General features: G+C 36.0%; 1 protein-coding gene across 2 annotated transcripts; it reads left to right on the forward strand.

Annotated features, from left to right (window-relative positions):
- LOC129217712 (uncharacterized) lies at positions 1–27,272 on the forward strand. 2 transcript variants are annotated; one of them, XR_008580247.1, is made up of 2 exons: positions 1–104; positions 26,880–27,013. XR_008580247.1 is itself a non-coding variant. In XM_054852047.1 (2 exons), exons 1-2 carry the CDS (start codon positions 20,921–20,923, stop codon positions 27,267–27,269), a joined length of 507 nt encoding a protein of 168 aa, XP_054708022.1. In that variant the 3' UTR covers positions 27,270–27,272. The 2 variants fall into 2 exon arrangements, 1 of the variants encoding a protein (XP_054708022.1); XM_054852047.1 differs by lacking the exon at positions 1–104 and adding an exon at positions 20,921–21,037 and having other exon boundaries at positions 26,880–27,272.
- Positions 27,273–27,907: the final 635 nt, after the last annotated feature.

The following is a 27,907-nucleotide window of genomic DNA, read 5'->3' on the forward strand; positions in this document are numbered from 1 at the left end:
CTCAAAGTAATCTGTCAGTGATGCTCCTGAAATAAAGAAACAATAAAACGCAAGATAATTTGAACAACGCTCTAAGAACTGGTGCTGCGGAAAACTTATGAATGGTATTTATTTCATGGTCTTTTCCATAAAACTATTTTTTTCTTCCAACTAAAGTAAAACATTGTCAGATGTTTAAACATCGTAAACTGTTATGCAAGTATATAAATGGTATGAAGCAGAACAAAGTTCAGAAACGATAAAATGGCACTTATGACATTAAACCATCTTTCCACGAGCAATAAATGAAATATTTTTTCAAAGGTCACCTGCACAGCTGTTCCAGAAACTTGGCAATGGAATATATTTCAGTTTCTGCAGTATGATAATGGAGGAAGTTTCGGTTTCTTGGCAGTTAACGCGGGTTTAATTATGCTAAAGAAAAGATTTGTTTATTTTTTTTTCTATTTACTGTATTTACTCACGCAAAAACGTGCTAATAGAATGTTTCCGTTTTGCTAACATTTAATGCAGATTTTATAATGCCGAAGGAAATGTTTAATTATTCTTTTTACTGTTTTTACTTCCTTTTACAAAATAGAAAGTATTGTATTCGTGAAAAAATTTTCACTCAAAAATCGGCCTTCATTTCCATTTTTCTCAGCCTCGAATGAATCTTGAGTTTTTTTTTTTTTTTTTCAACCCGACTACACATGGATATATGCCTAGGAACCTATAGACACCAGAAATATCCATTTTGACGATCCCCGAGTTAGTTACAACGAGTTTTCTCGCGACGTCTGTATGTACGTATGTGCGTATGTATGTCGCATAACTCAAAAACAGTATGTCCTAGAAAGTTGAAATTTGGTACGTAGTGGGTTTAGTTGTGCACCTCCCCTTTTGGTTGCATTCGAATGTTCCTAAGGGGGTCTTTTGCCCCTTTTTGGGAGGAAATCAAAATTAATTTCGACGTAAACTCAAGTGATGTTATAATTTGTCGGACACTTGGCAGTATATCGCCATTCTTTTGGTTGCCAAGTTTTGTCACCAACTTGGCGACAAATTTGGCGATTTTTTTTTTAAAATTTGGTTTTAATTTGGCCACTGTTGGTGATATTTAGAGACTAAACTATTGAATCACATTAAAATTGCCAATAATGGGGAAATGACATTTAGTTGGAGTAAAAACAAGTCATGTGATGCATCAGCTCGTTTCCATAAAAAGTGCGTTAATAGAATATGTTTCGCTTTTAGCCTACTTTCCCGTAAAAGTAGAAGAAAATGAATAAAGAGAATAAAAAGCGGCTTAATTCATCGTAAAAATATAAAGTAGTACCTTCTTTAAGGGAGACCTTTATTTAAGGGACACTTTTTCTGGTCTCAGTCCTTTTAAATAGGGACCTCCATGCATTTGCCTGTCATTAAGGGATACTCTATTTAAGGTGCGGTCACAGAGAAAAATTACAGGAAAATTATGTATATGGGTCACTCTTCAAAAAGTGTAACTTTTCTGTCATTCGCCTTTTACAGTAAAAAATTTAAAGAACAATTTATTTAACAATGCTTTTCAGTTTCATCAAATATGTATCTGTTTAAACCTGCCATCGTTTTTTTAATAAAAATTTTTACTTTAGTATATTTTTGGTTCACAATATGTGAATTCTCACCTCCGTGGCATGTCACACACCTTGCGGGACTGTTTTTGTTGCTTAATAACTTGTTTAAGTAAAAGTATATGCTTATTTATTATTACTTTCACAAGTGTCCCAAATACTAATTGTTTTACTCCTCTTAATTTTTTAATATTGTGTTTTAGTTCGTTTTTTTAGGATAAGTAGTTATGTCGCACGAAAAACTCTCACCTCCGTTACCTAAACACAAAATGCCATTCCTCACTAACACGTGGCAGCAATGACATCAAATTTTATTTTCCATGATACAAGAGAACCCCCTTGTTTATTATCAGCCATAGTTGATGTTGTAAGTTTTTTGTCGAAAAACAAGGAGATACATTTTTTTAAAACTAAGTGTGGTTATTATAACTTCTTCCTCATCCCTTGACTTTCAGAGATGTTAGTTAAGGTACAAGAACATGTTTTCGTATGCTTAACATATGCAGATTGTAGCAACGAAGAAAAAATATATTTCCTTGAAAAAATGTATCCATTAGGCCTATATTTATGGAAAATTCCTCACCTTCGTGACGGACCATGTCAATGTCGTTATTTCTGAGGTGAAAATAAATGATGGAGGGGAATTGCGTCAAACTTAGGCATTCTACCAAAATTATAAATTGCCACTATTTTTGCAAATTTACTAAATACCATTTTTTAACACACATTTGAACTAAAAGGATAACTAAAAATTGAGCCGTACTTTTATTGAGAGAGCTTAGTATTAGATTGACATCAATTATTAAAATAAGTCATTGTTTGCACAATTAACTAAATTATTACCTTGATATTAAACTCACCTCGATTTTTAAACATAAAAAGAATTTTTTTGAGCAATCACGATTGCTTATTGCTTTCACTTGGCTGTTTCTGGCGTTCCTATGATTTTATTTTCCCACCAGCACCCTCCGCAGCATCACCGTCGACCGGCTCCTCACGATGCTGTTCCTCTAGCGAAAGCCGTCTCCAGGTTTCGTCAATATCCTACACTTACACGCATACATACACGCACCTACACACATATACATATATACACCTACACACACATACATACACGCACCTACACACATATGCATATATACACCTACACACATACATACACCTACACACATACATACACCTACACACATACATACACACAAACACACTCACCTACACACTCACATACATACAAGTACCCACACACTCATGCCTGCACACAAACACATATGCCTACACACACATACACCCCACCCCCACACACATCTACACACATACACACAACTACCCACACACTCATGCCTGCACACAGACACAAACACACATGCCTACACACATACACCCTACACACAAACACACATACCCCCTACACACAATCCCCCCCACACACACGCCTTTATATGCACACACACTCGTGATTGCGAAAAACATAATTTGAATTCAAAATGACAAAATTCAAATTATTATTTTTATTTTTATTTTTTTTTATTTCCGTAAACAGGCATTTTTTAAATTTTTTTATTTATGAGTAAAATAATTGGAACTTAGCTGGGCCATAGTTTATGGTTACTTCTAGTAGGTAACACTTTCATGTAAGAATAAAAAAAAGAAAGAAAAAAAAAGGTTTTGAAACTGAAAAACATTTGAGTTCAAAAGTTACATTTTTTGGAGAATGACTAATAAATGTATTAGAAGTATCGAATTTATACGAATTCAAGGTTTCCTTTTTGTCCAAAAATTAACCGGTAATAGTTTGTCTTGACATTAAAAGGCAAATAAAAGTATTATAAAATTCTTGTTGAGGCATACATTCATGCTTTTCCCTCTCATCATACCCTTCAAATGGGCTAAGCCCCGACAGACTGTGTGCCGCCCATGACAAGCTTTGTATAGAAAATTACATGTCTTCAAACAAATCCATGTAACATATTAATTCAAAATTGTAATCAATGAAAATCAGTTAAAAAACTTTGATAGTACAAAGTTTTTGACGCAATATTAATACATTTTTTTCAAGTTTGAATAAATCAAAATTTTATTTAGTATACACAGTCGAACCTCCATATATCGAAGTAAGAAATTGCCGGGAAAAAAATCGATGTATAGAAACGATTTTATTTTATCAAAAAAATCTCCTAAAACATTTAAATTAAAGTTAATTTTCGTGCATGAAACCTAATTTCTAATTTATACGAGCATCGGATGAAACGAAAGTTAATAACTGAAAAATTAACAGAAATTACATTTTTGTGCCTTCATACATCTTCATTCTTCGGCAGTCCAACTTGATTCGCAACATGAGGGGATTTTCGTTTCGACAATGCAATCGAGAGAAAAGTAAAAAATCAATCTACTTAACTTGAATGATTTTTACTGAAGCTAAAAAGGCTGGGAATGATAATCAACAGACAAAAGGGATAACTTGAAACTGATTTTATAATGTTACTTGTAACAACTAAGATTGGAAATAAACTTGAGGGAATTTAAGAGCTCCAGAACGGAACAACGACCTATCTACACCCCCCCCCCCCCTCAACCATAGATTCCTCATGAGTTTCGTAGCAACCTTTAGTGAACATAGTTTTGTCTCCTAACCTTCATCTTTCATGAGACAAAATCTACGAATGTCTGGAAATTTTTTTCGATACATATTTTTTTTTTTTTTTTGACACATAGAAACAATTTTTCTATGTAATGAACATTGAAATTTGCTGGGATTTCGATACATAGAAAATTTTGATATGTGGAAGTTCGGTATATGGAGGCTCAACTGTATTAAATCAAACAATTTCAATAATTATTCTTAAAATGTTATTAGTTTACGTTTATAGTGAAATTATACTGAGCTTACACAGCATGCATGAATTCATCTACCTCCAAAAAAAGGGACATCTCTCCTTAAGGGACAAGTTGTCCGTCACTTATTCAGAGTTTCTGCTGTATCTAAGAACAAAATGAAGTCGGAAATAAATAAGTAAAATGAAGATTTAAAAATCGAAAATTGGTAAGTAAGGTTTTAAGCTGAGGAACTTGTGTGATACAACTTGATTCTTTTACATACCTCAAATTAAAACTATTATGCGAAACAAGAAAACTTTCTTCACTTAGAACGAAACGTATATTATCAGAAAGAAAATAATGAGATGTAGCAGTAAAGTTTGTCTGAGGAATAACAGCGAAACAAAATATAAAATAAAATAAATAGAATCATTCAATCTATTTTATTTCATACTAGTGGTACCCGCACGGCTTTGCCCGTAATATAAAAATTAAAAGGTCTTTTGGTTCGCCTGTACATTTCCAAATAATGTATGGTGAATTTTCTCGCCAATTGGCTTGTACTCATGTTACGGTTCCACGTTATGATAATTTCGTATCTCGCCAATTGGCTTGTGCCTATGTTATGGTTCCACGTTATGATAATTTCGTAATTTACTCGTCCATCTTATGATAGTTTTGTTCTTAAAATTGGAATAGAAAAAGAACCACATCGAATTTTCGAAAAATCGCTACTAGGTGCACTCCCCCATGCTACAAACTAACTTTGTGCCAAATTACATAAAATCGGCCGAACGGTCTAGGCGCTATGCGCGTCACAGAGATCCTCCGGATATCCAGACAGAGAAACTTTCAGCTTTATTATTAGTAAATAAAAGACTTTGTTTCGACTATATTTTTTTTTATTATCGTTTGCCAAATTCAGCTTATGTTCAATCCTAATGTCATATTTTTACAATGTATTGAAACGAAATCATTTTTATCTTTTTGTTTTTAGAACACTGCTGAGAAAAATAAAATTTTTTAAAGTTAAAAGTTGGTGTTTTACGAGTAAACCAAACTTTCGAGTCGAACCAGACACAATTTTTCATATCAGTTTCTGAAAAACAAAGTAAAAGCCTTTTTAGAGTTAATATCATCCGTTTTTTAACAGAGTAACAACAAAAATAAAATTCAATCTTTTAAAATTTGTTTTATATCAAAACCGTGCAGTGTTAAACTAAGTTTTGTACCGTGTAATATCGAATTCGTGTTACAATTGTCCCAAATTCTGTACCGTGTAATATCGAAAGTGCGTAGTAGAAGTACCGTGTTATACGAGGGATGACCGCACTTAATTTGAACTTGAATGAAATCTGGATATTATTCCTCACATATATAATAGCCGATGATCGAGTAACGCGCGTGTTTCAACAATGAAACTCTCGCCACGGCATGATCATTCGATAATATGTTGTGGTGATGTTTAACATGCAGGGAAATGCTTTAGTATTACAAGGCTGAACTCGATCCGGCAAGAACCCCTATAACTGGAGAGGCCGACGCATCCGCCATTTTAGAGCAAGCGTACAACAGGGAAAGCTACCTTTATTGGCACTCATTCGCCAAACAGGGAACGAGGGAGTCGGAGAGTGAAGGTGAACATTGGCGAAATTTTGGAAACAGTTGGCGTCGTTTCCAGGCTGCATGTCACTTCGCGGGCTATTAATTATCCATTTCTTTTTTCTTTCTGCATCTGCTGGAAATCTGAACCGCTGAAATCCTTTTTTTGGAGCTGTTTGCGCACTTTACAGCCGAACAACCACCCATTTGACTCAATTTAAGACATGCTAAAGAAATGTAAAAATCAGCAGCAATGTTCTCGCTACGAAGCACTGGATCAAGTTTGCTCCAAAATGGCGGATGCGTCGGCTCCTCCACTATAGGAGCCTCAGATCCGGCTACTTAACTGTTTTACTTGTAAGACTCATTTCACGGGAATCAAGAAACGAAAAAGTGGTCAACAATGAACGACACCTACTGGAGTTTAGGGTTCAACTATCAAACTATCACCAAACAGGCCATAGCTTCGTTAAAATATAGAGAAGCAATTTTCACCCGTCATACCTTGACGGGCGACTCATTGTTTTAGAATACTTACATATTATTAACCAAAGTATTTCATAAATAAAATAATAGTTTAAAAACTAAAAAAACACGCTTTCGTAGCAAAATGAACTAAAAAGTAAAAAATAATCTTTGGATGATAGTTGTTGACCAATCACTTAATTTTAATGTAATACAAAAAGCATGGGGTGCTGTCTATTTACTTTTTTGCATGGACAACAAATGGACGAAATTCAAGACAACTGATAAGAAGCCCCCCCCCCCCCCACGCGTTTTTGTATTACATTAAAATTAAGTGATTGGTCAACTACTATCATCCAAAGATTATTTTTTACTTTTTTGGTTCATTTTGCTACGAAAGCGTGTTTTTTAGTTTTTAAACTATCATTTTATTTTCTTCTTTTTAGTTTAACTTGTTTTACGAAAAAATATTGGTGTATGTGTGCGGAAATCATATCTACATTACTTTGAAAAGTTAAGATGCATTTGAATAAAAGTTTTGTTCAACAATGGTCTGATCAGCAATGAATTTTCAATTGAAGGCTCACCTAAATTTTGGCATGAAATGAGTTAAAAACAATTATATTTCATGTTCTAATTACCTTGGAACATTGGAACAAATTTTGTCTCATGCAGAAAAATGAAAGGTTTTTGTAGATATTTTAAAATACTTTTTGCGAGCATTTTTTAATGTATTTTTTTTTTTAATTTTTCCTTTTTTATATAGTTGGATTTATGCCAAAATATTGATTAAAATTGGAGGCAACTGACAATTAAAAGAGTTAATTAATTAAGTTCATTATAGAATATTGCATAGTCATCGGGTCTGAGGTCGCGTGCCAAATTTCAAAAGAATCCGATCGCAGGAAGTGGGCGAAATTTGAGCTGCAAGATTCTGTTACAAGATACATACATACATACATACAGGTGAAGCTAATAAAAGCGTGTCAATAAAAGATTTTCCGTTCCGTATAGAATTTCTATAAGAATATCAGATAAGAAATATCGTTGCTCTCTTTTTTCGACAAAATTTGCTTTTCCATTGCGGCAGAAAAATGTGCGGTGATTTTCTTTTCATTGAAAAAAAAGAAAAAATTATATTTCTTCGAAAAATACCGATTTCTTCTAAACAACCACTGCACGGAAATCACGCAAAACCTGCATTTGCGTTCGCAAAAAGCGGACTTTATGACACAGACTGCCCCATACTTCAGAATAAACGATCAGGATTTTCTTTTTACGTTAAATATTCAAAGCTCATTTTTTGATTGTATTAGGATTTAAAATGTGTACAAATGCGTTCGTGCACGAGAGGACTTCGTTAAAAAACTTCTTTTAACCACATTTTTGTATCTCCAGATGAAATCGCAATTGTACCATTTGTTTACAATTTCAAAAAAGTGCATTTTGACACATAGTCAGATACGGAAAATGTGGTTTTAAGATGGAAAAACACCAATCAATAGTTGATTCACAATACTGGAAGAATGATTGAATGTGCAATAAACTGTTTCATGTGGCGTACTTCAGTTATGTTAGTTTAAGAAAGGTTAACTTAGTTCACATATGTTACCAATCTTTACTAATAATAAAGCTGAAAGTCTCTCTGTCCGGAGGATGTCTGGATCTCTCTGACGCGCATAGCGCCTAGACCGTACAGCCGATTTTCATGAAATTTGGCACAAAGTTAGTTTGTAGCATGGGGGTGTGCACCTCGAAGCGATTTTTAGAAAATTCGACGTGGTTCTTTTTCTATTCCAATTTTAAGAACAAAAATATCATAAGTTGGACGAGTCAATTACGAAATTATCATAACGTGGAACCGTAACGTGGGTACAAGCCAATTGGCGAAAAAATTCACCATACATTATTTGTAAATATACATGCGAACCAAAAGACCTTTTAATTTTCTATTACGGGCAAAGCCGTGCGGGTACCACTAGTCTATATGTATATAAATGAATGTTTGTCTGTATGTCATCCATGAACTCAAAAACTAACCGGCAGATTTGGCTGAAACTTTCACCGTTTGTTATTTTTGGTACTGGGAATGTTTATAGACCAGTTGCAAAAAAATCCGATCGATAGTTCCTTTTTTATTCCAATTTAAGCCACAATCCGTTGGATAGATACGAATAAAATGATCGGCTGCAGAAATGAATTCGCGTGAAAGATCTCATTGATAAGAAGTTAGCATTTTTCTTGAGTTTGAACAAATAAATTCTTTCTTTATTGTTTTATGGCTTTTCACGCAACGGGGGGATTTAAAACTTTTTCTATTTGATATTTTTAGCGATGGATTGATCTTGCAAACTGCGTGAGTACAGAATTTGAGTAGAGTCACTTGATACCTGGACCGATTATTATGAAAATTGCTATATATATGTATTTTTCCACGGAGAAGGTGCATAATATGCTCATTGAAGCCACTCGCCACCAGGTGGCACTGCAGAGTAGCCACTTCTGCCCCGTTCAACCGATTGTCATGAAAATCAGTATAATGATGTATTTTTTTGTTGGCGTAGCAACGCGCGTCGGATACAGCTAGTAACTAATAAATCATTACATAAACAATGGAGCTTCAAAAATAAATAAATAAATAAAGGAAAGAAAATAAAACAAATCTGCGAAACTTGTGTCAATATACAGGTTTACGTTCCAGACAACAGTTCATATTCAATTAAATTGTCGTTATGTCGAATGTTGCGCTGTGAGAAACTTTCTACTGTGGTATTCTTTATCTTCCTTTGACTGCTGACTTGAAAGTAATTTTTTGCGATTCAGACAGAACAAATTTTTTGTGATGCAAAGAGAAATTTCGAACTTACAGATGTTTCTTTAATTTGCTCTGAACAGATCACCCGAAGACAAGAATCCTCTGAGAATCACCTCGACACGATTAAAATGGGTTGTACAGTCGAACATGTTTATCTCGAACCTGCCTATCTCGAAAACCTCTCTATGTCGAAGCTTTTCATTTTCCCTGCACATAACGTTTTAATTCGAGACAAACATGGGGGAAAATATTGAATGATATTTTTTGAAAACCTGTATATCTCGAATTTCGACTAAAGTGCCTTTCTTGAATTCGATCCCCCAACGATCTTTATTAACTGGAATTTGGAGACAAAAAGCATTTTTATTAATATTGACAGTCACATAATCCTCCAGAATTAAAACTTTATGTACAAGAAGCAAGTTTTCCAGCAATTATATCCATTCGGAAACTGAGAGGAAAGGGACATTGTTGATTAGTAAAATTGCTTCCAAAGTTTTACTTTCGAGTCATTGCTCCAATAACTTATTTTTAGAACATTTTTCAAAACCTCTGTATCTCGAAACCTCCGTATCTCGAATTTTTCTTCTCTCCCATAAAATTTGAGATAGACAGGTTCGACCTGGTTTCCCTGCTTCCGAAACAGCAACAAAATACGCTGTCGCTTTGCCTATTACGTCACTAGTTACTGATTTCCTGCTCCGTAGTGTAATCAACAGTACATGATACTTTTGAATATAGATAGGTGAAAATGATTTTTATTGTTGAAAAAACTGCCTGCTTATGAACAAGCGTTAGACTTGACAAAGACTAGTTGAATGAACATTATAGGAAGGACCATGGATAAAACCATAAAGGTGGTTGGGAAGATTTCGTCTTTGTTGCCTTCAGAGTGAAAGGTACAACTGTGGAATTCGGATTTCACACTAAATTACGGTACAGTTGGAAAAGTGAAGCAGAGCCCTAAAATTGCCAGTCCAGCTAGTACAAGGCAACAACAGCCGCAAAGGGTTGAAAATTGCTGAATGCATAAATCTAAAACTTCTTGGGGTTAAATTTCTAAAAATTTTATATTCAACTAACTGCATAGCTGCATGACACGCTCATTGATTTCGATATGGAATTTATATTCATGATGGTCATGTATTTGAAATCAAATAATCGGAACTAAATAATTAAGTAATCGAATGCCCTCGTATGGAATTCAACTTTGAGCTGCGAGCCGTTCAATCATTTCGCAACAGCAATAAAAGGTGACGAATGCAATAGACTTGCTATGAACATCGCATTGCTAGGATCTGTCTATATAGTATGACGTCACAACGCAATGAACTAATCAGGAAACAGACATTTTTAATGATGTAATAAATGACAGGCAATTGGTGAACCAGCATACGAATAATCAATTAACGACAAAAATTATTAATTAGCGACACAAGTTGTGTCTATCTTATGATAATCTGTACACGATAGTTTGAGATTCAACTGACTTCAAAATTTTGATCATAATCATCATGCGCAACTGTCAGCCCTCGCGAAATCGAAATGTTAAACATCACCATCACGCACTGGAAGCAAAAATCGAAACTAACTCAGAGTTTGTTATTTGTATTGACGTGCGAGGCAACAAGCTACGGCATGCTTCTTAATCTCTGTCGAGACAATTCTCCTCTGCAGTCAGATCACGAAGTCCGGCGTGACGCCAGAGTGGCCGCAACAGTCCTTGATGGGAATCGGAAGCATGGTTCAGTGGTCGGGGAATGACTAAAGCCTTCCACACTCGAACATTCTTCCCGCATTTCTTTGCTCGGAATGCTCAACCCCTTTCGAAGATGATACCGAATTCGAGTGTCGGATCAAGGAAGCCAACGAAATAAACTTCTATTGGAGGGAGAGACCCGGTTTAGAAATTTTAGGACAGGAGGCTACACATATATGCCGGGGCCTCTTTGAATTGTACAATCAACGAAAGTTGTCTAGAGTTGCAACTGCACATATTTTTGTCATTACATATGCAAAGCTGAAGGCTGTAGATCCAAGCTGTAAACAAGTGGTTTTTAATCTTTCCCTGAACTCATAGAAGGGCAACTATTTCACATGGGACTCAAATCTGAACTAAAATGCACATTTATTTAAAAGTTTTTTTTTTTATTGATAATAATGCTGAATTACTCTAAAAGTATTTTTCTTGACTTTAAAAAAATATTGATCAAACATTTTTGTGGTCCCCAGAACCGGGGAGCAGATCCTTCATTTCACATTTATCTTGGTAAATCAGGATTTGTAAACGATGAAAACGAAACTTTAACGTGAGACAGAACTTGAAGAAAAAAAAAAAAAGGATGCAAGCAGAAGTGATGACGTGATTATAGTATTAATTATTTAGATACTTAGTCACTAATTTGGGACCGAAAATGAGTCAAATCAAGCAAAATGATGATATTTTCCATATTTGGTGAAATTTCCATAAAGCTCCAAGCCAATGTTGAGAATTCCATCGATCACCTATGTAAATCTTGCTTATTCGGATATTTAGAAGTACGGCAGAATTTATTTCATAAAAAATTATTTTTACTTCATTTAGTATGTAACGATGGGTTGATCGTCGTTTAAATATCAAAATTTACCTTATAATTCACAACAATTTTAAATTTTATTTTATCATTCTTTTCAAATTTTACAACTATTCTTAGAAACTTTGCTTTCCTTTTAGATCCACATTTGAGTTAATATTTTTCGAGATTCAAGTACTTCCCTTGGAGGCCTCCATGACTCTGTGATAGAAGCTTCGCTTCCTATGTCGCAAGTTGTGGATTTGATCCCTCCCCCCCCCACACACACACCGTTGCCCTGGGTGTTATTTCTTCACTTTGCGCCACAAATCTTTCTTAGGTTCTCCTGTCTGTTATAAAAACAAATAATTCCAACCTCTCTCGAGGCAATAGCACCCAATCTCTCCGCAGTGTTACCAATGGAAACAACAATATGTCCCTTATTTTTGAAATCGGAAGTAAAGTTAGCCAACTTAAAAGTTGCTTGGTGCTTATTAATTATATATTTTTTGCCTCAACACCAACTACTTGCATTTAAATCTCAACAAACGTTCAATTTTTACCATTTTCTGTCAGCACTTCAAGACGAAAAATTTTTGATCAAAGCGCAAAAAAGAAGAGACAGACCTCAGATAACTTCCACAAGGCAGACGATAGTTAAGATGATGGATTTCTCAAGAAAAAAATTCTTTCCCTCGTCGAGTTCTTTTCGAACAAGAAAGCAAAAAATCGATCTGACCTCCCACTCACGTGACGCCCGTTTATTTTCTTTAGCACCGCGTTTTATGCCCCCGACACCGATCGGAATGACAGAAACGATAATAAAATGGACGTTTCAGCCGTGCGGACATGTGTTCAATGGCTGGAAGAGGGAATTAAGTGTGGTTGTACACGGGACTTCATTTGCACGGAAGTTCAGCTGCACTTGTTCTTTTTTAGTGAAGTGTTCCGTATGCAATTCAGATTAATTTTGGACTAGAATCAAAAGTACCGTCGCTAAAAAGCAAAACATTTGAATTTTCTATTACTGAACGTCTTCTACACTCAGAGCCTGATTACCGCAGGGGCATGTGGGGCACAGGCCCCTCCTTTTAGATTTCAGGGGGCCCAAAATCCCCTTAATTTATCATGCTAATTAAAAATAAATAATTTCACTCAGAATCTAGAGTACAATGATGTCATTGATAGTTTTGCAAATGTTAAAACAAGGAAAAAATTTATTTGTTGATAAAAATTCCGCGAGTCAGAAAACTACTCCAAATTTAGTCTGTATTTACTATTAAAAGTTATATCATAGATAATTTTGGTATTTACAGTTTACTGCAACGGTTAAAGTTTAAACACATTTTATATATTTATCGTATGCTACTTTACTTCTTCTACTTTTTAAAGTATGTATTATAATGTGGTACTACCAAATTTAGTATGGTTGTGTAAAAACGCAAGTATCGAAATATTTTATTGATTCAACATATAAAAAACATATAAAACAATAAGTTCCGTCTAGTACTATACGAGCCTACTTTCCCATATGCCCATACTACTTTCCAGTACCTGATCATTATTCTCAAAAATAGCTAAAATCGCAAATTGTTTCAAACATATTTTTTTAATATTTTAAGCTAATTTCTAGGAATAAAATATTCCTGTAAAAAAAAATAATAAAGCGAATACACTTGTTTCCTTTAAAAAAAATTAACAGCTTTCAAAATGAAAAAATAATTAAAATTAATAAGCTCATTAAAATAAATACATCGTATCAAAAAAAATCGTTCCTTTTTCCCCTGCTGCCAAAAATAATTTTTAAAATGAATTAAGGCACTTACCTAAATAAATAAAAACAATAAAATGTCAACTTAAAGAAATACTTTTCATTATCAAAAAAAAAAAAAAATCGTCTGCGCATATCTTTATGTAGAAACAAAAAAAGGTTTGTTCGAATCGGACTATTCATTCAAAAGTTATTAGGGGGGGGGGCAGACAGACAGACATTTTCCTCCATCTTAATACCCTACTTTCCTATTTTTATTTTTTCGATATTTATTTAATTATTTTACTTATTTTTGACTTTTTTTTGGTTTTTCGCGATATTTTAAAGATGCATTAAGCCTTCTTTCATGCTTTTTCTTCTTTTTCTGACTTTTACTGGGAAAGTAGGCTAAAAAGCAGGGGGGGGGGCACAAAATGAATCTCGTGTCCAGTGTATTCAAAAACCTTAGTCGGGCCTTAGGAGGGCCCTGCAATAGAAATGGGCCCCATGTCCAATGTCAGGATGATCGGACTCTGTCTACATTGGAAAAGTTAGAAGGGGTTCCTTGTAACTTCAAGCATAGGCGCTCATTTGAGGGGTGGGGGCAAGTGGGGACTCAAGCCCTGCCCCTTAAGGAATTAGAACTTCCCTGCTTTTAGTACTTTTTTTCTTGCAAAAATGAAAAAATATTTCTTCCCTAACCATTAATGAAAAAGTTATTAAAAATGTCAAATTTTAAGAGCTTTAACCTGTACTAAAATTGGTTTCCATGGGGAAAATATTTGAGCCCCACCCCCTCAAAACACGTGTATGCAACATGTTTCGAACTTTATCCTTTTGAGGTTGTTCTTCGCAAATTTTACTTTTAGCATGAAGCAATAGATGAAAACAGGTCAGAATGGCTCGTCAATGCGTTGTCATAGCGGCGCATGTGCAAAGGCCGCAAATTTCAACTTTCCTTGTAGTTTGAAACGGTGGTTGTGTGACAATTTGTCATTTCTTTCAATTTTCTGTTCACTGAGTGAACGGGTCGCAACTTTAATTCTTACATTTGCATAAGAATTTTCTTACATCAATTGCCAAAAGTAGTTTCTTTCAATACAGTTGTGAAAAATCTGTTATTTTGGTTTGTCAGCTGGTTAGACATGTTTACCACTTTTCATTTAAACCCCTAAAAAACCCTAAAGCAGATCCATGAAAAGCATTAAAAAAAATTAATTTGAATTTTGGCTTCTTGAATTCAAATTATGTTTTTCGCAATCACGAGTGTGTGTGTATGTAGGCGTGTGTGTTTGTGTGTGTGGGGGAGTATGTGTGTTTGTGTGTAGGGGGTATGTGTGTGCGTAGGCATGTGTGTTTGTGTCTGTGTGCAGGCATGAGTGTTGGTAGTTGTGTGTATGAGTGTTTGTGTGGGTGGGATATGTATTTGTGTGTAGGCATATGTATTTGTGTCTGTGTGCAGGTATGAATGTGTGGGTAGTTGTGTGCATGTGTGTGTATGTGTTTGTGTCTGTGTCTGTGTGCAGGCATGAATGTGTGGGTAGTTGTGTGTATGTGTGTGTGTATGTGTGTGTGTGTATGTATGTGTGTGTAGGTGTCTGTATGTGTAAGTGTGTATGTGTAGGTGTATGTGTGTGTATGTGTTTGTGTGTGTATGCGTGCGTGTAGTTGTGTATGAGTGTTTGTGTGCGTGGGGGCGGGGTATGTATGTAAGCATATGTGTTTGTGTGCAGGCATGAATGTGTTGGTAGTTGTGTGCATGTGTGTGTATTTGTAGGTGTCTGTATGTGTGTGTAGGTGTCTATGTGTGTATGTTGTTGTGTATGTGTGTAGGTGTATTTACGTGTATGTGTGTAGGTGTATGTAAGTGTATGTGTGTAGGTGTATGTAAGTGTATGTGTGTGTGTATGTGTGTATGTGTGCGTGCGTGTGTGTGTTTGTAGTTGTGTATGTATGCGCGTGTGTGAAGGATATAGATGCAACTTGGAGGCGGCTTTCGCTATAGGAGCAGCACCGTGAGGAGCCGGTCGACGGTGATGCTGCAGAGGATGCTGGCGGGAAAATAAAACCAGCGTAACATCAAAAACAGTCAAGTGAGAACAATAAGCAATCGTGATTGCTCGAAAAAAAAAAAAAAAACAGTCTTTATTGTCGACGATATACGAATTTCTCAAAATGAAGTGCTTAGTTGTTTGTTAACTTGTCATACTACCTTAGCAATGAAAAAAAAAAATTCTTTCTCGATATTAATCAGGATTTTTGGAAAAAAACGAACATGTCGCAGACTACCAACTGGTAGCCGTTACGCCACAAAACAATTACGGAATAACCACTTACGATCTTGAACATCCTCGACAAAGACCACGCACCCAGAGAACAAAAACGGTGAAGAGAGAATGGTTCTTTTTTGGTGTGCTCAAGCGTCACTAATCGCCAAGCCCACTTTCACCGCCGGGGTGTGTCTCTGGCGGACGATTAATCCGGGCCGGGCTCATCACCATCATCATCAGGGCTTCCTTCTTTGTGTGCCCTCGCTCAATGGGGCGAAAACGAAAGTGGGGCGCCCTTTTGTGCCTCGCAGATGACGAAGATTACGGGCCTTTGACGAGTGAGGCGGCTCCGGAGTTACGCATAATGGGAGATGTTCGGTGTCCGGATTTGAGCGGGAATGACATAATGCTCGCCTAATGCAGGAATTGTACTCCTGGAGAGGTTTTCAGTAGGAAGCGACGCAGATCTATTAGATCCTGTTGTCGTACCGAAACATCAATTGAAATACATATTCAAACCGCTGTTTTGTTTAACTCTAGTCTCTCTGGTCAGTCGCTTTTCCCGAATAGTGCATCTGTTGCCGTCAAAAGCCGCCTTCACATGGCGTTCTTGTAATTTGCTTATAACCCCCTTATAACTACATTCCTTTTTTTTTTTTTTTTTGAGCAATCACGATTGCTTATTGTTCTCATTTGACCGTTTTTGGTGTCCGTGCCTTTTTCAACTTGGACCAGAAGCCTTTGCAGCACCACCGCCCACCGTCCTCTGCTGGTGGCGCGGCGCGGCTGCTGCAGTTTTGAGCTATCTGTTTCTCCTGGTCGGAGGCGTCCATGTCCTACTCACACGCACGTTCACACATACATACACACACACGACTTCACACACATACACACACACACCTACGTGCATACACACAGGTCTACGCACACACACAACTATGCACAAGTAACCGCCCAGGAGGAGAGGCAGATTTGGGGGGGACAGGAGCCGTTTCTAGAAACAATAACTCCAATGAGTAGGATCCTGTCTCAGTTCGTGATTGCGAAACACATAATTTGAATTCAAAAATTCAGAATTCAAATTAATTTTCTTTCTTTTTTTTTGAGCAATCACGATTGCTTATTGCTTTCATTTGACTGTTTTGATGTGCTATCATTTTATTTTCCCGCCAGCACCCTCTGCAGCATCACCGTCGACCGGCTCCGCACGATGCTGCTCCTCTAGCGAAAACCGTCTCCAGGTTGCGTCAATATCTGCACTTACACGCACGTACAAACAAACACATACACACACATACATACAGACACCTACACATACACACCTACACACAACTACCCACACACTCATGCCTGCACACAGACACAATCACATATGCCTACACACACATACACATTCCCCCCCCTACCACAAACACTCATACACACAACTACCCACACACTCATACCTGCACACAGACACAAACACACGCCTACATACACACACTCGTGATTGCGAAAAACATAATTTGAATTCCAGGCGTCAAAATTCAAATTAATTTTTATTTTATTTATTTATTTATTTATTTATTTTTTTTTTTGATCATTCACGAACTGCTTATTGTCCTCACTTTACAGTAGTTGATGTCCTATCATTTTTCAGAGTTATTCATAAATCATTTACTGAAGAACAGATGAAATTCATTTTATATATTGATGATGCAAATTTGGGAAACTTTTGCCACACGTACGTCGTCTCCCATAAATTTGGACAAATGCCGGTTGTACCCCCCGGTAATACCCAGATCTAGTTGTGTCCTGCTTTCAACTGGAGTTTTCCGGGGTTCTACTCAGAATGGAGTTTACAAAATTGCTTACGCCGGAGTGTAAGATCACTTTCTGAGAAATCACCGATTTTTGCATGTGAGCGGAGACATTTGCTATCCCCCTTTCTTCGATCAGCAGAGGAGATGCGCGGGCCATTAAAGTGCCTGATGAAAGCGGCTATATTTCTCCTTAACTCCAGCATTAGTTCTTCGGAACATTTTCCCCGAAAGAGCTTCCTTGGATACGTTTTCACCCTTACATTTTCTTCAACAACTTAAGGGGTCACATTACTTTTCAAACTTTTTTTTTTAAATTTAAGTAAATTTTATATTTCTTTGAAACCATAAATATGCAAACTTATTTCTTAATCAAGGTTTTTTTTTTTCAAAATTTTAAAATATTGCCTACTTTTTTAAAAATTCAAAAAATTGAGGAATATTTCAATTTTTCAAAATCCCTAAGACTTTTTTATTTTTGCACTAATTTAAGAAAAGTTTTTTGCTGAACGATCACTTTAATCATCTCTAAAAATCAGTGCATTCATTTGCTTATGAGTTTATTACAAAATTTTCTGTGATTAATTATGTAAAAAATCAAAGTTTTTTTTTTTAAAAAATTGGTTTTTAAAGGTTTGACATGCTCTAAACATTAGAGTAATTTATAAAATGCTTATCCCATGCACAGTTTTGTCAAATAGGTTATCCCAATTGCAAAAAGTATTACTTTAAAGATGTATCTTTAATAGAAAAAAATCCTTAGGGATTCTAATGACATGAAAACACAAAAAAGCCATCATCGAGAAAAAGCAGTTTAAAGTTTTTCTTTTGCATAAGAACACATAGCGAGCATGGCCTAAAACCACTCATAACTTTTTAAATATTTGAACTAAAGCAATGAAACTTTTCCCCTGTGTTCAGAATAGATTTAGATTTTAGTTTTGAAATAAGCGATAAAAATTTTTTGGATCGTTTCGTCATTTTTTGAGGTACTGTAACCCCTTAATACCTTTTATCGTGAAGCCTTAGGGTTGCCATGAAAAAAGATGTAGGTTCTTACTATGAAGACTGTCCAACTGAGATCAACTATCATCCAGCGAATAAGAAACCTTTATGACAAAATTACTTCTAGAGATAGAAGCAGTCTGCATTCACTCTCCTCCACTAGTTCAAGCATTAGAGCAGACATCTGATATCATCTGGCGGGAAGCTTTTCAAAGTGAAGTGGTTGCTTGGTGAGCAAAAAGCTTCCCGCCAAACAAGATAAACAATTTCAAAGATCTATTCATATCTCTGAGGAGTTGAAGGTGGGAGGAGGTTCGAATGGAAGTAGCTGTGATGAAAAAGGAGAAGAGGGAGGATGATAGTTTGGCAGATACTTAGCGGGTAAACTAGATATCATAACTTTTTAAGGCTGAGGGTTTTTGGGCTTAGGAAGCAGGTTTCCTTTTTTGTGCGGAAAAGTTAAAGGTTTTCTTGGCGGGGAAATTTTTACAACAGGCTTGTTTTTGATGAGATTTTATCTACTGGAATATCTGCATCCAGTATCTGAGATTGGATCCTATTATGAGATGATTATGTTAACAGCGATTGAAATGTATTAACAAGTTCAGTGATATGCTGAATTGCGACATTTCGCTATTCCGACTTGTTAACAAACTTTGCGAATGAGCAGGTAACTATTCGCAACTCCAACAAACTATAGGGGGCACTGCAGCCACCGTCTAATGGCGGATGAAAAAGGTAAAACAAACGTAGCGTAGAAAATGCTAATAAGTCTAGTAATTTTTGTTTGTGGGCATGACTTGTTTATTTTATTCTTTTTAAAACAATTTTCAAAGTTTTGTGGATATTCTGGCCCATGTAAAAAGAAATGAGAATTCAAGAAGCATTACTAAACATTAGAAATTAATACAAATTTCGTAGTTGTAAGCAGCCATTTCCACGATGTTGAATTCGAAATTTATCAATTCTTGATGAAACTACATTTTTACTGTAGCCATATGAACACTAAAAATATTTCATGTAAATAAATTTTTTGTTTATCAGTGTTATCAAAAGAGTAAGATGAAAGTTCTTTGTTTTGTTTGGCTAGCGCTAATTGTTTTACATTTGTAGCTGAGTTTTTTCTCAAATTTCCGAATCGGTTAATTTAAATTTTTTCGGTTTCGAATGTTTCTAATTTCTGAATTATGATTTATTTCTGTCATGCATCAACAATAAAATTCTCACGGATACATGGCGGTAGTTTTCTTTTTAATTGATCTTCCATTATTTCTTTAAACTTACCGAATTCTGTAATCTTTCTACCATTTTAATCCACAAAGGATAAATAAAATTGGTTTACAACTGACATGCAAAATCTTGCCAAGTGTTCTTTGCACGCCCAATACTAAAACTATAACCCTAAACTAAAATCGCACTATTTTGGCGATTAAAAATTCTCCGTTTTAAACATTTTTCATTCCGTTCTACGATAATATATTCAAGAAAATATTCTGCAAACTATCCTTCTTTTGAGCTTAAGATTTAAAACAAAAAACATATTCTTACAAATTCACAAAAAACAATAGAAAAATTTACCTGGCATAAAGTTATCCTCTTCCAAAAAAAAAAAAAAAAGAATGCTTCGAATATACTTGCAAATGCGAAGTTTATTAATCCAGAATCGTGGAACGCAATGTGGCAATGTTTTAGTTTTTTCGGCAGTTTTGTAAATCACCGCTAGGTAGTGTTTTCGAGCGCTGGAGTTGCGAATTCCAATCTGCGAGTTACTAAAGATCGTGAAAAGAAAATGTTTGATCGCCTTTCATGTTACGATTTAAAAATGTTAAGTTAGTAAATCAACATTTATAAAAATATATTCTAAAAATGTAACAATGTCTATTTCACTAAATTTCTCAAAAGTGGATGATGATTTACCAACAAGAGGGGAAAAAAAAACTTGATCTAAATGTCGACGCTATCACAACTTCGCGTGATACAAATTGATGGCAATAGAAACTGAATCACTATCGATTACACGGTCTTGTGGATCTTTTGAATCAATGGGCGTTTCCATGACAACGAGTCACTTTTTTTATTTACTTTATTATTATTTATACTCCAGCCTCAGCAGCGGTCACGATTTCTTATTTCGAGCTCTTAAGATTCTTTTTCATCAACGAACAAAAAAATTGTTTTCCTCGCTTTCGAATTCTCCTAAATTCAACGCAAGATTTAGAGACTCTCAGCGTTTAAATTGCGCGGGTGAAAATGGCACAAAAAATATCCTCCGGTAACATCGCTTTTCGGCTGAGACGTGGTCAACCAGATTTGTTGGGTAAACCATCGGCAGAAACTGGAAAATCCGTCTACCGAGCAGATTTCAAGGTAAAATATTATTCTTATAGCAACTATTGGTATTGCAACGTTGATCACAAATTGTAATATAATCTCCAAGACCATGAATTTTACTAAATTTTCAAAAGGCATTAAAAAACCGGGGGAGTTCTTATAACGTGGAACATGCAAAATTGGCGAAAAAATGTCGGTGTCCCCCCCAGTTTCGATAAAATTTCTTTCAGTGTTTTTCAGTTTCAATTATACATTATTAGAGGATATTTCGATAGTTGGAACCTGGCGATCTTTCTTCATTGGTGTCAATTTTTGGTGGAAACATTTTTATTTTGGCAACCCTGCTGATTTATAGTAGCCCTAGGGGATAGTTCGATAATTGGGAATTTTGGCGCGGTCGTCTTATTTTTGGCGTAAATAATTTTATTTTGGTAACCCTGCTGATTTATAGTAACCCTATGTAAATAGATGTTTCCTTTCTCTTTGTTTAGATTTGCAATGAAAAATACCTCTCGTGCAGATGCTGGAGCCAAAAATTGACGCCAATGAAGAAAGATCGCCAGATTCCCAATTATCGAAATCTTCCCTAACCCTATGTTAATAGATGTTTCCGGTCTCTTTGTTTAGATTTGCAAAGAAAAATAACTCTCGCGCAGGCACTGGAGCCAAAAATTGACGCCGATGAAGAAAGATCACCAGATTCCCAATTATCGAAATCTACCCGATAAACCAAAATCTCCTATTGCAGATATTGCTGCTGCTTTTTACGCTCCTCTTGCTTTAGTTTTACATTTTAAAGAAATTTTTATTGTTATTTAATAACTTGATGCGTTTATTTGTTGGATTATTTTTCGTTTTAATGAAAATTTCAGTCTTATTTGAAGCATTAAATTTTTAATTTTAGTGTTATTGAGTTTGGAAAAGTTTGACAAACAAATGAACACTTTGTATTGACTAGTCTGGCAAAAATTTTGAAAATACACGCCAAATATTGCACGTTATGATAGTTTCCCCGAAGTACATGTGCATGATTTCTTTGGTACACCTAGGGTAATTATCTTAACATTAAACTCGCCAAATAAGCGGAAAAATTCCCCGTTGCTGAAATATTTCTTTAATTTCACATTGTATCATTTTTTCAGGTTACTTATTGACTTAGTCAAACTATTTAATGTTTTTATGGCTTAATTTAATCATTTGGTGGATTGTTTCCTTTCTAATGCAACTTTTAGTTCTGTTGGTCCTTTTCTGTTGAAAAGAGCGTCACTCAGTTGGCGACTTTTTTAATTTTCTCCTTGTCAACAATAGAAAAACTTGTTAAAGCTATTCTACAAGAATATGACGAACATTGAGTTTAGAAGTTGAAGGCATTGAATGTCCACAATTACGAAACTTTTAGTTGGCTTGTTTACATCCGCCAAGTGACGTAACTTTAACGGAAAAGCACCGTCTTGGCGAATGTTTCGATAATTGGGAATCTGGCAATAATTCTTCATTGGCATCAATTTTTTGGTCCTAGTGCCTGCGCGAGATATATTTTTCTTTGCAAATCTAAACAAAGAGACCGGGAACATCTATTCACATAGGGTTGCTGTAATCAGCAGGGTTACAAAAAAATATAAAAAATTACGCCAAAAGCAAGACGACCGCGCCACATTCCCAATTATCGAAATATCCCCCATTCTTGCGCAACAAACTTCTAAAAACACTCTCATCTGCATTTTTTTTTTATTTGAATACAGACACCTACACATACACACACTTACACACAACCACCCACACACTCATGCCTACACACAACTACCCACACACTCATGCCTGCACACAGACAAAAACACATATGCCTACACACACGTACACATTCCCCATCACACAAACACTCATACACACAACTACCCACACACTCATACCTGCACACAAACACAAACACTCATGCCTACATACACACACACTCGTGATTGCGAAAAACATAATTTGAATTCAAGAGGTCAAAATTCAATTTTTTTTTTTTGTATACATTTTGAATTTTTCTTGATAGACTTCGCCATTTACTAAAATTTGGCTGGTCGCCCGATGAGTATGTCTAGTCTAACCAGAAATGAGATGAACTTATTTTGGGACTATAACGGTTGTAAAATGAGTGGAACATGAACTTCCTTCTTCTCCCTCTTCGAAGACCAGACCGTATGATTAAATTAGTGGGTTCAAAAGTCCTGTGATCAGTCGCGAGCTGCAGCCATAAGTGCATTGGAATTATGATAACTGCTATGGACCCTTCAGAACTGTGATGAAAGACGATAGAGATAGAAGTTTTGTCTCATTATATAACATGCCGACCAATGCAATTAGATGAAGGCTTTTATTCCAAAATATACGTTTGCGTTATTACTCAATATAGTTTTTATTGTGTACTGTTTTGAAAATAATAAGAAATACCTTAAACCGAAAGTAAATGCTAAAAATTTGCTGAAAGTCGCAGAGAAACGCTGATAACTACCTGGACATCTGACCCTTTCAGCCCTAGAACCCTAGAACAGTTACTAAGCCCAAGCATTTTACTGAGTAGTAATAAGGAAGTTGCAATCTATTAAATGTTCATGCTTTGACTATAGGATATTGTTAATTGACCCTCAAAACTAAAACATTCACCATCGCCGAATTTTAAAACACCGTGATTGGTTTTTAATGAATTTTTAAAAATCCACGCGCAAAAGTGCGCTCTTCCGAAACGTCACGAGCTTACGTCACAGGGCACTCATGGGCAGCCTTCCGTCGAAGCTCCCTTGTTTTAGCTACGGACATTTTAAGCGAGCTGATATTTTTATTTCTTAGAAATTCAATAATCCTTTTGAACACACTATGGAGACCGGATTCGTTAAAGCACAATCTAATAATCTTCCTCAAGTAACATCAATGATGGTATTCGAATATTTCCGAAAGGTTTAATGTTCAAGAGACGCGAGGAGTTTAATGCGAGGAGGTAAGCCTTCGAAGCCAACCGCCAAGTTTTGTCTTCGAAGCCAACTGCATTTCCTTCGGCTTCTCCCGCGGCGGAAGAGCGCATGACGTCACTTCCTGTGCCATTTGACGTCACAATCGCTTAAACTTTAAAAATTAATTAAAAAAAATTACTTATCGTATCGCAAAATTTTTTTCACCTATGATGTTCATACATGTTACTCTATCACAGCGGTTCCCAACCTTTTCCCAGTTGCGAACCCCTTCCAAACTCCGAAAGAAGTTGGCGAACCCCTTGGGTGTTAGGTAATAAGTAACAAGCAAAAAAAAAAAAAAAAAAAACGCGCGCGCACACAAATACACATAGACAATAAAATTTGTGATTTTTTTTTTTTTTTTTTTAGCTTGATGCTGCTGCATAGTTTATAGCAAGAACGATAACATAATTGCAAAACATAGAATTACAAATATTGCTATATGAACTAAAATGATCGCTAAAAAATGAATGTAAAACAAATTCACCAAAAAATAAACACAATGACTATTCTGTGTTGAGCTTCAATCAAATTTGAAATAATTATGAAAATGGGATATTTATGGAACATAGAGGCTCTAAGTTTGGGTGAAATTTTTCTGACCCTAGGGTACATTTTTCTCTATTGTCACTAAATCAGAAATCAATTAAAGATGATCTTTGAAATACCTATCAGGGAACTCTCATCAGATTCACTAAATGAACTTTTTTTCTTACAGTAAAATGAGAAAGATCTAGGTTTAAGTCTTCTTGAAAAGGACTTCGAGCCTAGGTGCTTGATAAAGATTTACTGCTTACAATAAGTGTTTGATTATTGAAGAAGTTTCTTGCAACTATGTTGTAAGTGCGGAGTAAACTGCGTCTAATTTTTACACAAAAAAGATAATTTTTAACAAAATCAAATATTTTTAAGCTCACTCACTACAAGAGACATTTTCTGCACAAATTTCATAAATTCTTTATTTACCTATAGCACAAATTAAGTTGCATGGTTAAATTCCGTTGTTTTTTTTTTACTGTGTAAATTTCACACTGCCAAACTTTCATCCACGAAAATTTTCAATAGTTATTAATTTTTTATACTTCCTTTGGTATTTTTGCGTTGCTAGCCATTCTTTTCCTTTTTGACAATAAAGTGTAATGTGAAAATTATAGCAACAATCAACAACGTGACCACACTTCTATACATTTTTGACTCAACACAAGATAAGAGCCATAGCTCTTCGTCGGACTCAAATGCTAAAGAAACTAAATATCAAAATATTTTAGACGCTTGTATGTGCTCCATGCTCCATATAATTTTTCATCGAATTTAATCTATTCTTTCCGATCAAAAACTTCTGAGGAAACAAACGCTTTCAAATTCTTTCATCTGAGGACATTGTATTCATAAGTAGAGCTTTTTCAGTATGGCTTCAGAGCTATCACCTACCATTGTCAATGAAAACGCTAAAACCGGCACTTTGCAATGACAGACTAATTTATTTAAATGTAAAATGTGTCAGGAAGTATGCAAATATTTTCAAGCTAAGAGTATCAAATGTGCAAGAGACAAATGGATAAAAAAATGAGTAAAATTTGCTTGAAGCCGCTTGAGCATAAAACTTCATCAGAAACAGTCATGTTAAAACTCTGCCATTACAATATTTTTTTCGCGAACCCCCTAAAAACCTCTCGCGAACCCCCAGGGGTTCGCGAACCACCGGTTGGGAACCGCTGCTCTATCATATAAAAATAAAATTGAAAAATCGAAAAATTCCCTATTGCTAATCGTTACTAAGCATTGAATACTACCAAATATTGTAACTAGAGCAATGACTAAGTTTGCGAAAAAGAGAGTAGTATGCATAGCTGAAAGGGCCTACTGGTTAGAAACTAAAAAGGGAAATTTTTAGACTGACCCTAGAAATCGCTTCCATAACCACACGGTACTGTCTGACCATCGATTACATGGAAAGGCTAATATCTGGTTTATAGGCGGAAATGGACCTATCTATTAGTTTATAGGGGTGTTAGTCAGTTTGTTACAGATGTGCACTTTTGCCTCTCTATTACTAAGCTTTAGTTTTGTAAAAACGAAATTTTGCTCTCAGCAACATTTTTTTAACCTAAAGTATCCGATCTATATTCTCACGGCAAAAAGTGATTTGTTTATTCACAACAAAGTTTTGAGCTTACCATTTTGCTTTTACCTTTCTGAACGAAATGAAAATATTTTCTTTCCTTTTTGTTGTTTCCATGGTAACTATTTCTGTTTTCCCTTATTTTATTTTAGACTAGTGATACCCGCACGGCTTTGCCCGTAATAGAAAAATCAAAATATCTTTTGGTTCGTCTGTATATTTACAAATAATGTATGGTGAATTTTCTCGCCAGTTGGCTTGTACCCATCTTACGGTTCCACGTTATGATCATTTCGTATCTCGCCAATTGGCTTGTGCCCATGTTACGGTTCCACGTTATGATCATTTCGTAATTGACTCGTCCATCTCATGATAGTTTTGTTCTTAAAATTGGAATAGAAAAAGAACAAAATCGAATTTTCGAAAAATCGCTTCGAGGTGCACACCCCCATGCTACATACTAACTTTGTGCCAAATTTCATGAAAATCGGCCGAACGGTCTAGGCGCTATGCGCGTCACACACATCCTACAGACATCCAGACATCCTCCGGACTGAGAGACTTTCAGCTTTATCATTAGTAAAGAGAATGCAATAAATGAATAAGGCACTAGCGACATTATATCACGCGTGCATCAAAATCCCATCGTTATTTTCCCTTCTCCCCTGCTGGATTCATTCAGATGGAATCGTCTTTGCTTGGCAGATTGCCAAATTACATACAATCCGCAGTCAAACAGTAACCACATTTTTTTCTTTTTCAGGAGCCGCCATTGCCTCCCCCACCCACCAGGGGCAAGCGAAGAGAGCTCCTGGAGAGATTTCTGTTCGAAAAGATCTCCGCAGATATCGCGGCCCGAGAATTCCGGCCCCGCAGCCCGCCCTCCTACCGGACCTGTACGCAGGACCACTTCGACGTTGCCGGATTCGACCCGGATGCCGGACTCCGGCCTTCGTTCGAGCACGCTCTCTACTCCGAGCCGCAGCTCACTTTCTGGTCGGATAACCGGAGGGTCTCGCACGGCGTGACGGTGCCGGACTGTCCGACCGGACTGTTCCACCGGTCGGCCGGATTCAGCAAGGGTGTCGTGGAGCGATGGGGTGGAGGGGAAGACTGGGGTGAAGCCCCTCCCACCTGCACAGAGTCGTGTTGACTGGATTCGGGCGATTATTTAAGACAGTGAGTAAATATTTGGTGTAGAAATTAACGACATATAAGTGAACTCTACTATCGACCAATAAAGTGTTTGTTAAAATTGATTATGTTCTTGTTGTTACTTATGTCACTGAGAACACCTAAATCCTATTCACATAGTCACTGGGTACACCTAAATAGTATTCACATAGGAGTATGGATTTAAGACAAAAGAGAGACTTTTGAGAAACTGAATTGCGTAGACGTTCGACTTCGGTCATGATAAATGGTAAAATGTTATCTGACCAAAAAATGCGGCATATATTTAAGTTATAAAAAGTACACTCAATAGCTCATTTAGTCATTTATATGTTAACGGAAAATTGACGTCAATTTAATTTTAATATGTTGGTGGTCCGGTTACTTGAAGGCGGAAATAGCGTTTTCATATGTTGGTTTCAGCTACTGATTGGAGTGTTCTTGGGTCCGTCTTCAACTATTCGCTCTCATTTGTCAAATGCTGATTTCTTCCCTTTTAACGTAAAATAATCATGAGTTTTTGTAAGTACGAAATTAGTTCGGATATGAAAATAGGTTAAGAGACTTACCGACCAGTATGGTTATAGCCACTTCTACTTCTGTGATTCGAGTAGGATT

The sequence above is a fragment of the Uloborus diversus genome, chromosome 2 (genome assembly GCF_026930045.1).
Source record: "Uloborus diversus isolate 005 chromosome 2, Udiv.v.3.1, whole genome shotgun sequence".
Lineage (NCBI taxonomy): Eukaryota > Metazoa > Arthropoda > Arachnida > Araneae > Uloboridae > Uloborus > Uloborus diversus.

What these genes read in the sequence shown, in the direction of transcription:
- LOC129217712 (XM_054852047.1), top strand. Translation starts at nt 20,921, where the DNA reads ATGGCACAAAAAATATCCTCCGGTAACATCGCTTTTCGGCTGAGACGT. An exon ending in TCTACCGAGCAGATTTCAAG is followed by an intron (nt 21,038 to 26,879) that starts GTAAAATATTAT and finishes TTTCTTTTTCAG; the next exon opens with GAGCCGCCATTGCCTCCCCC.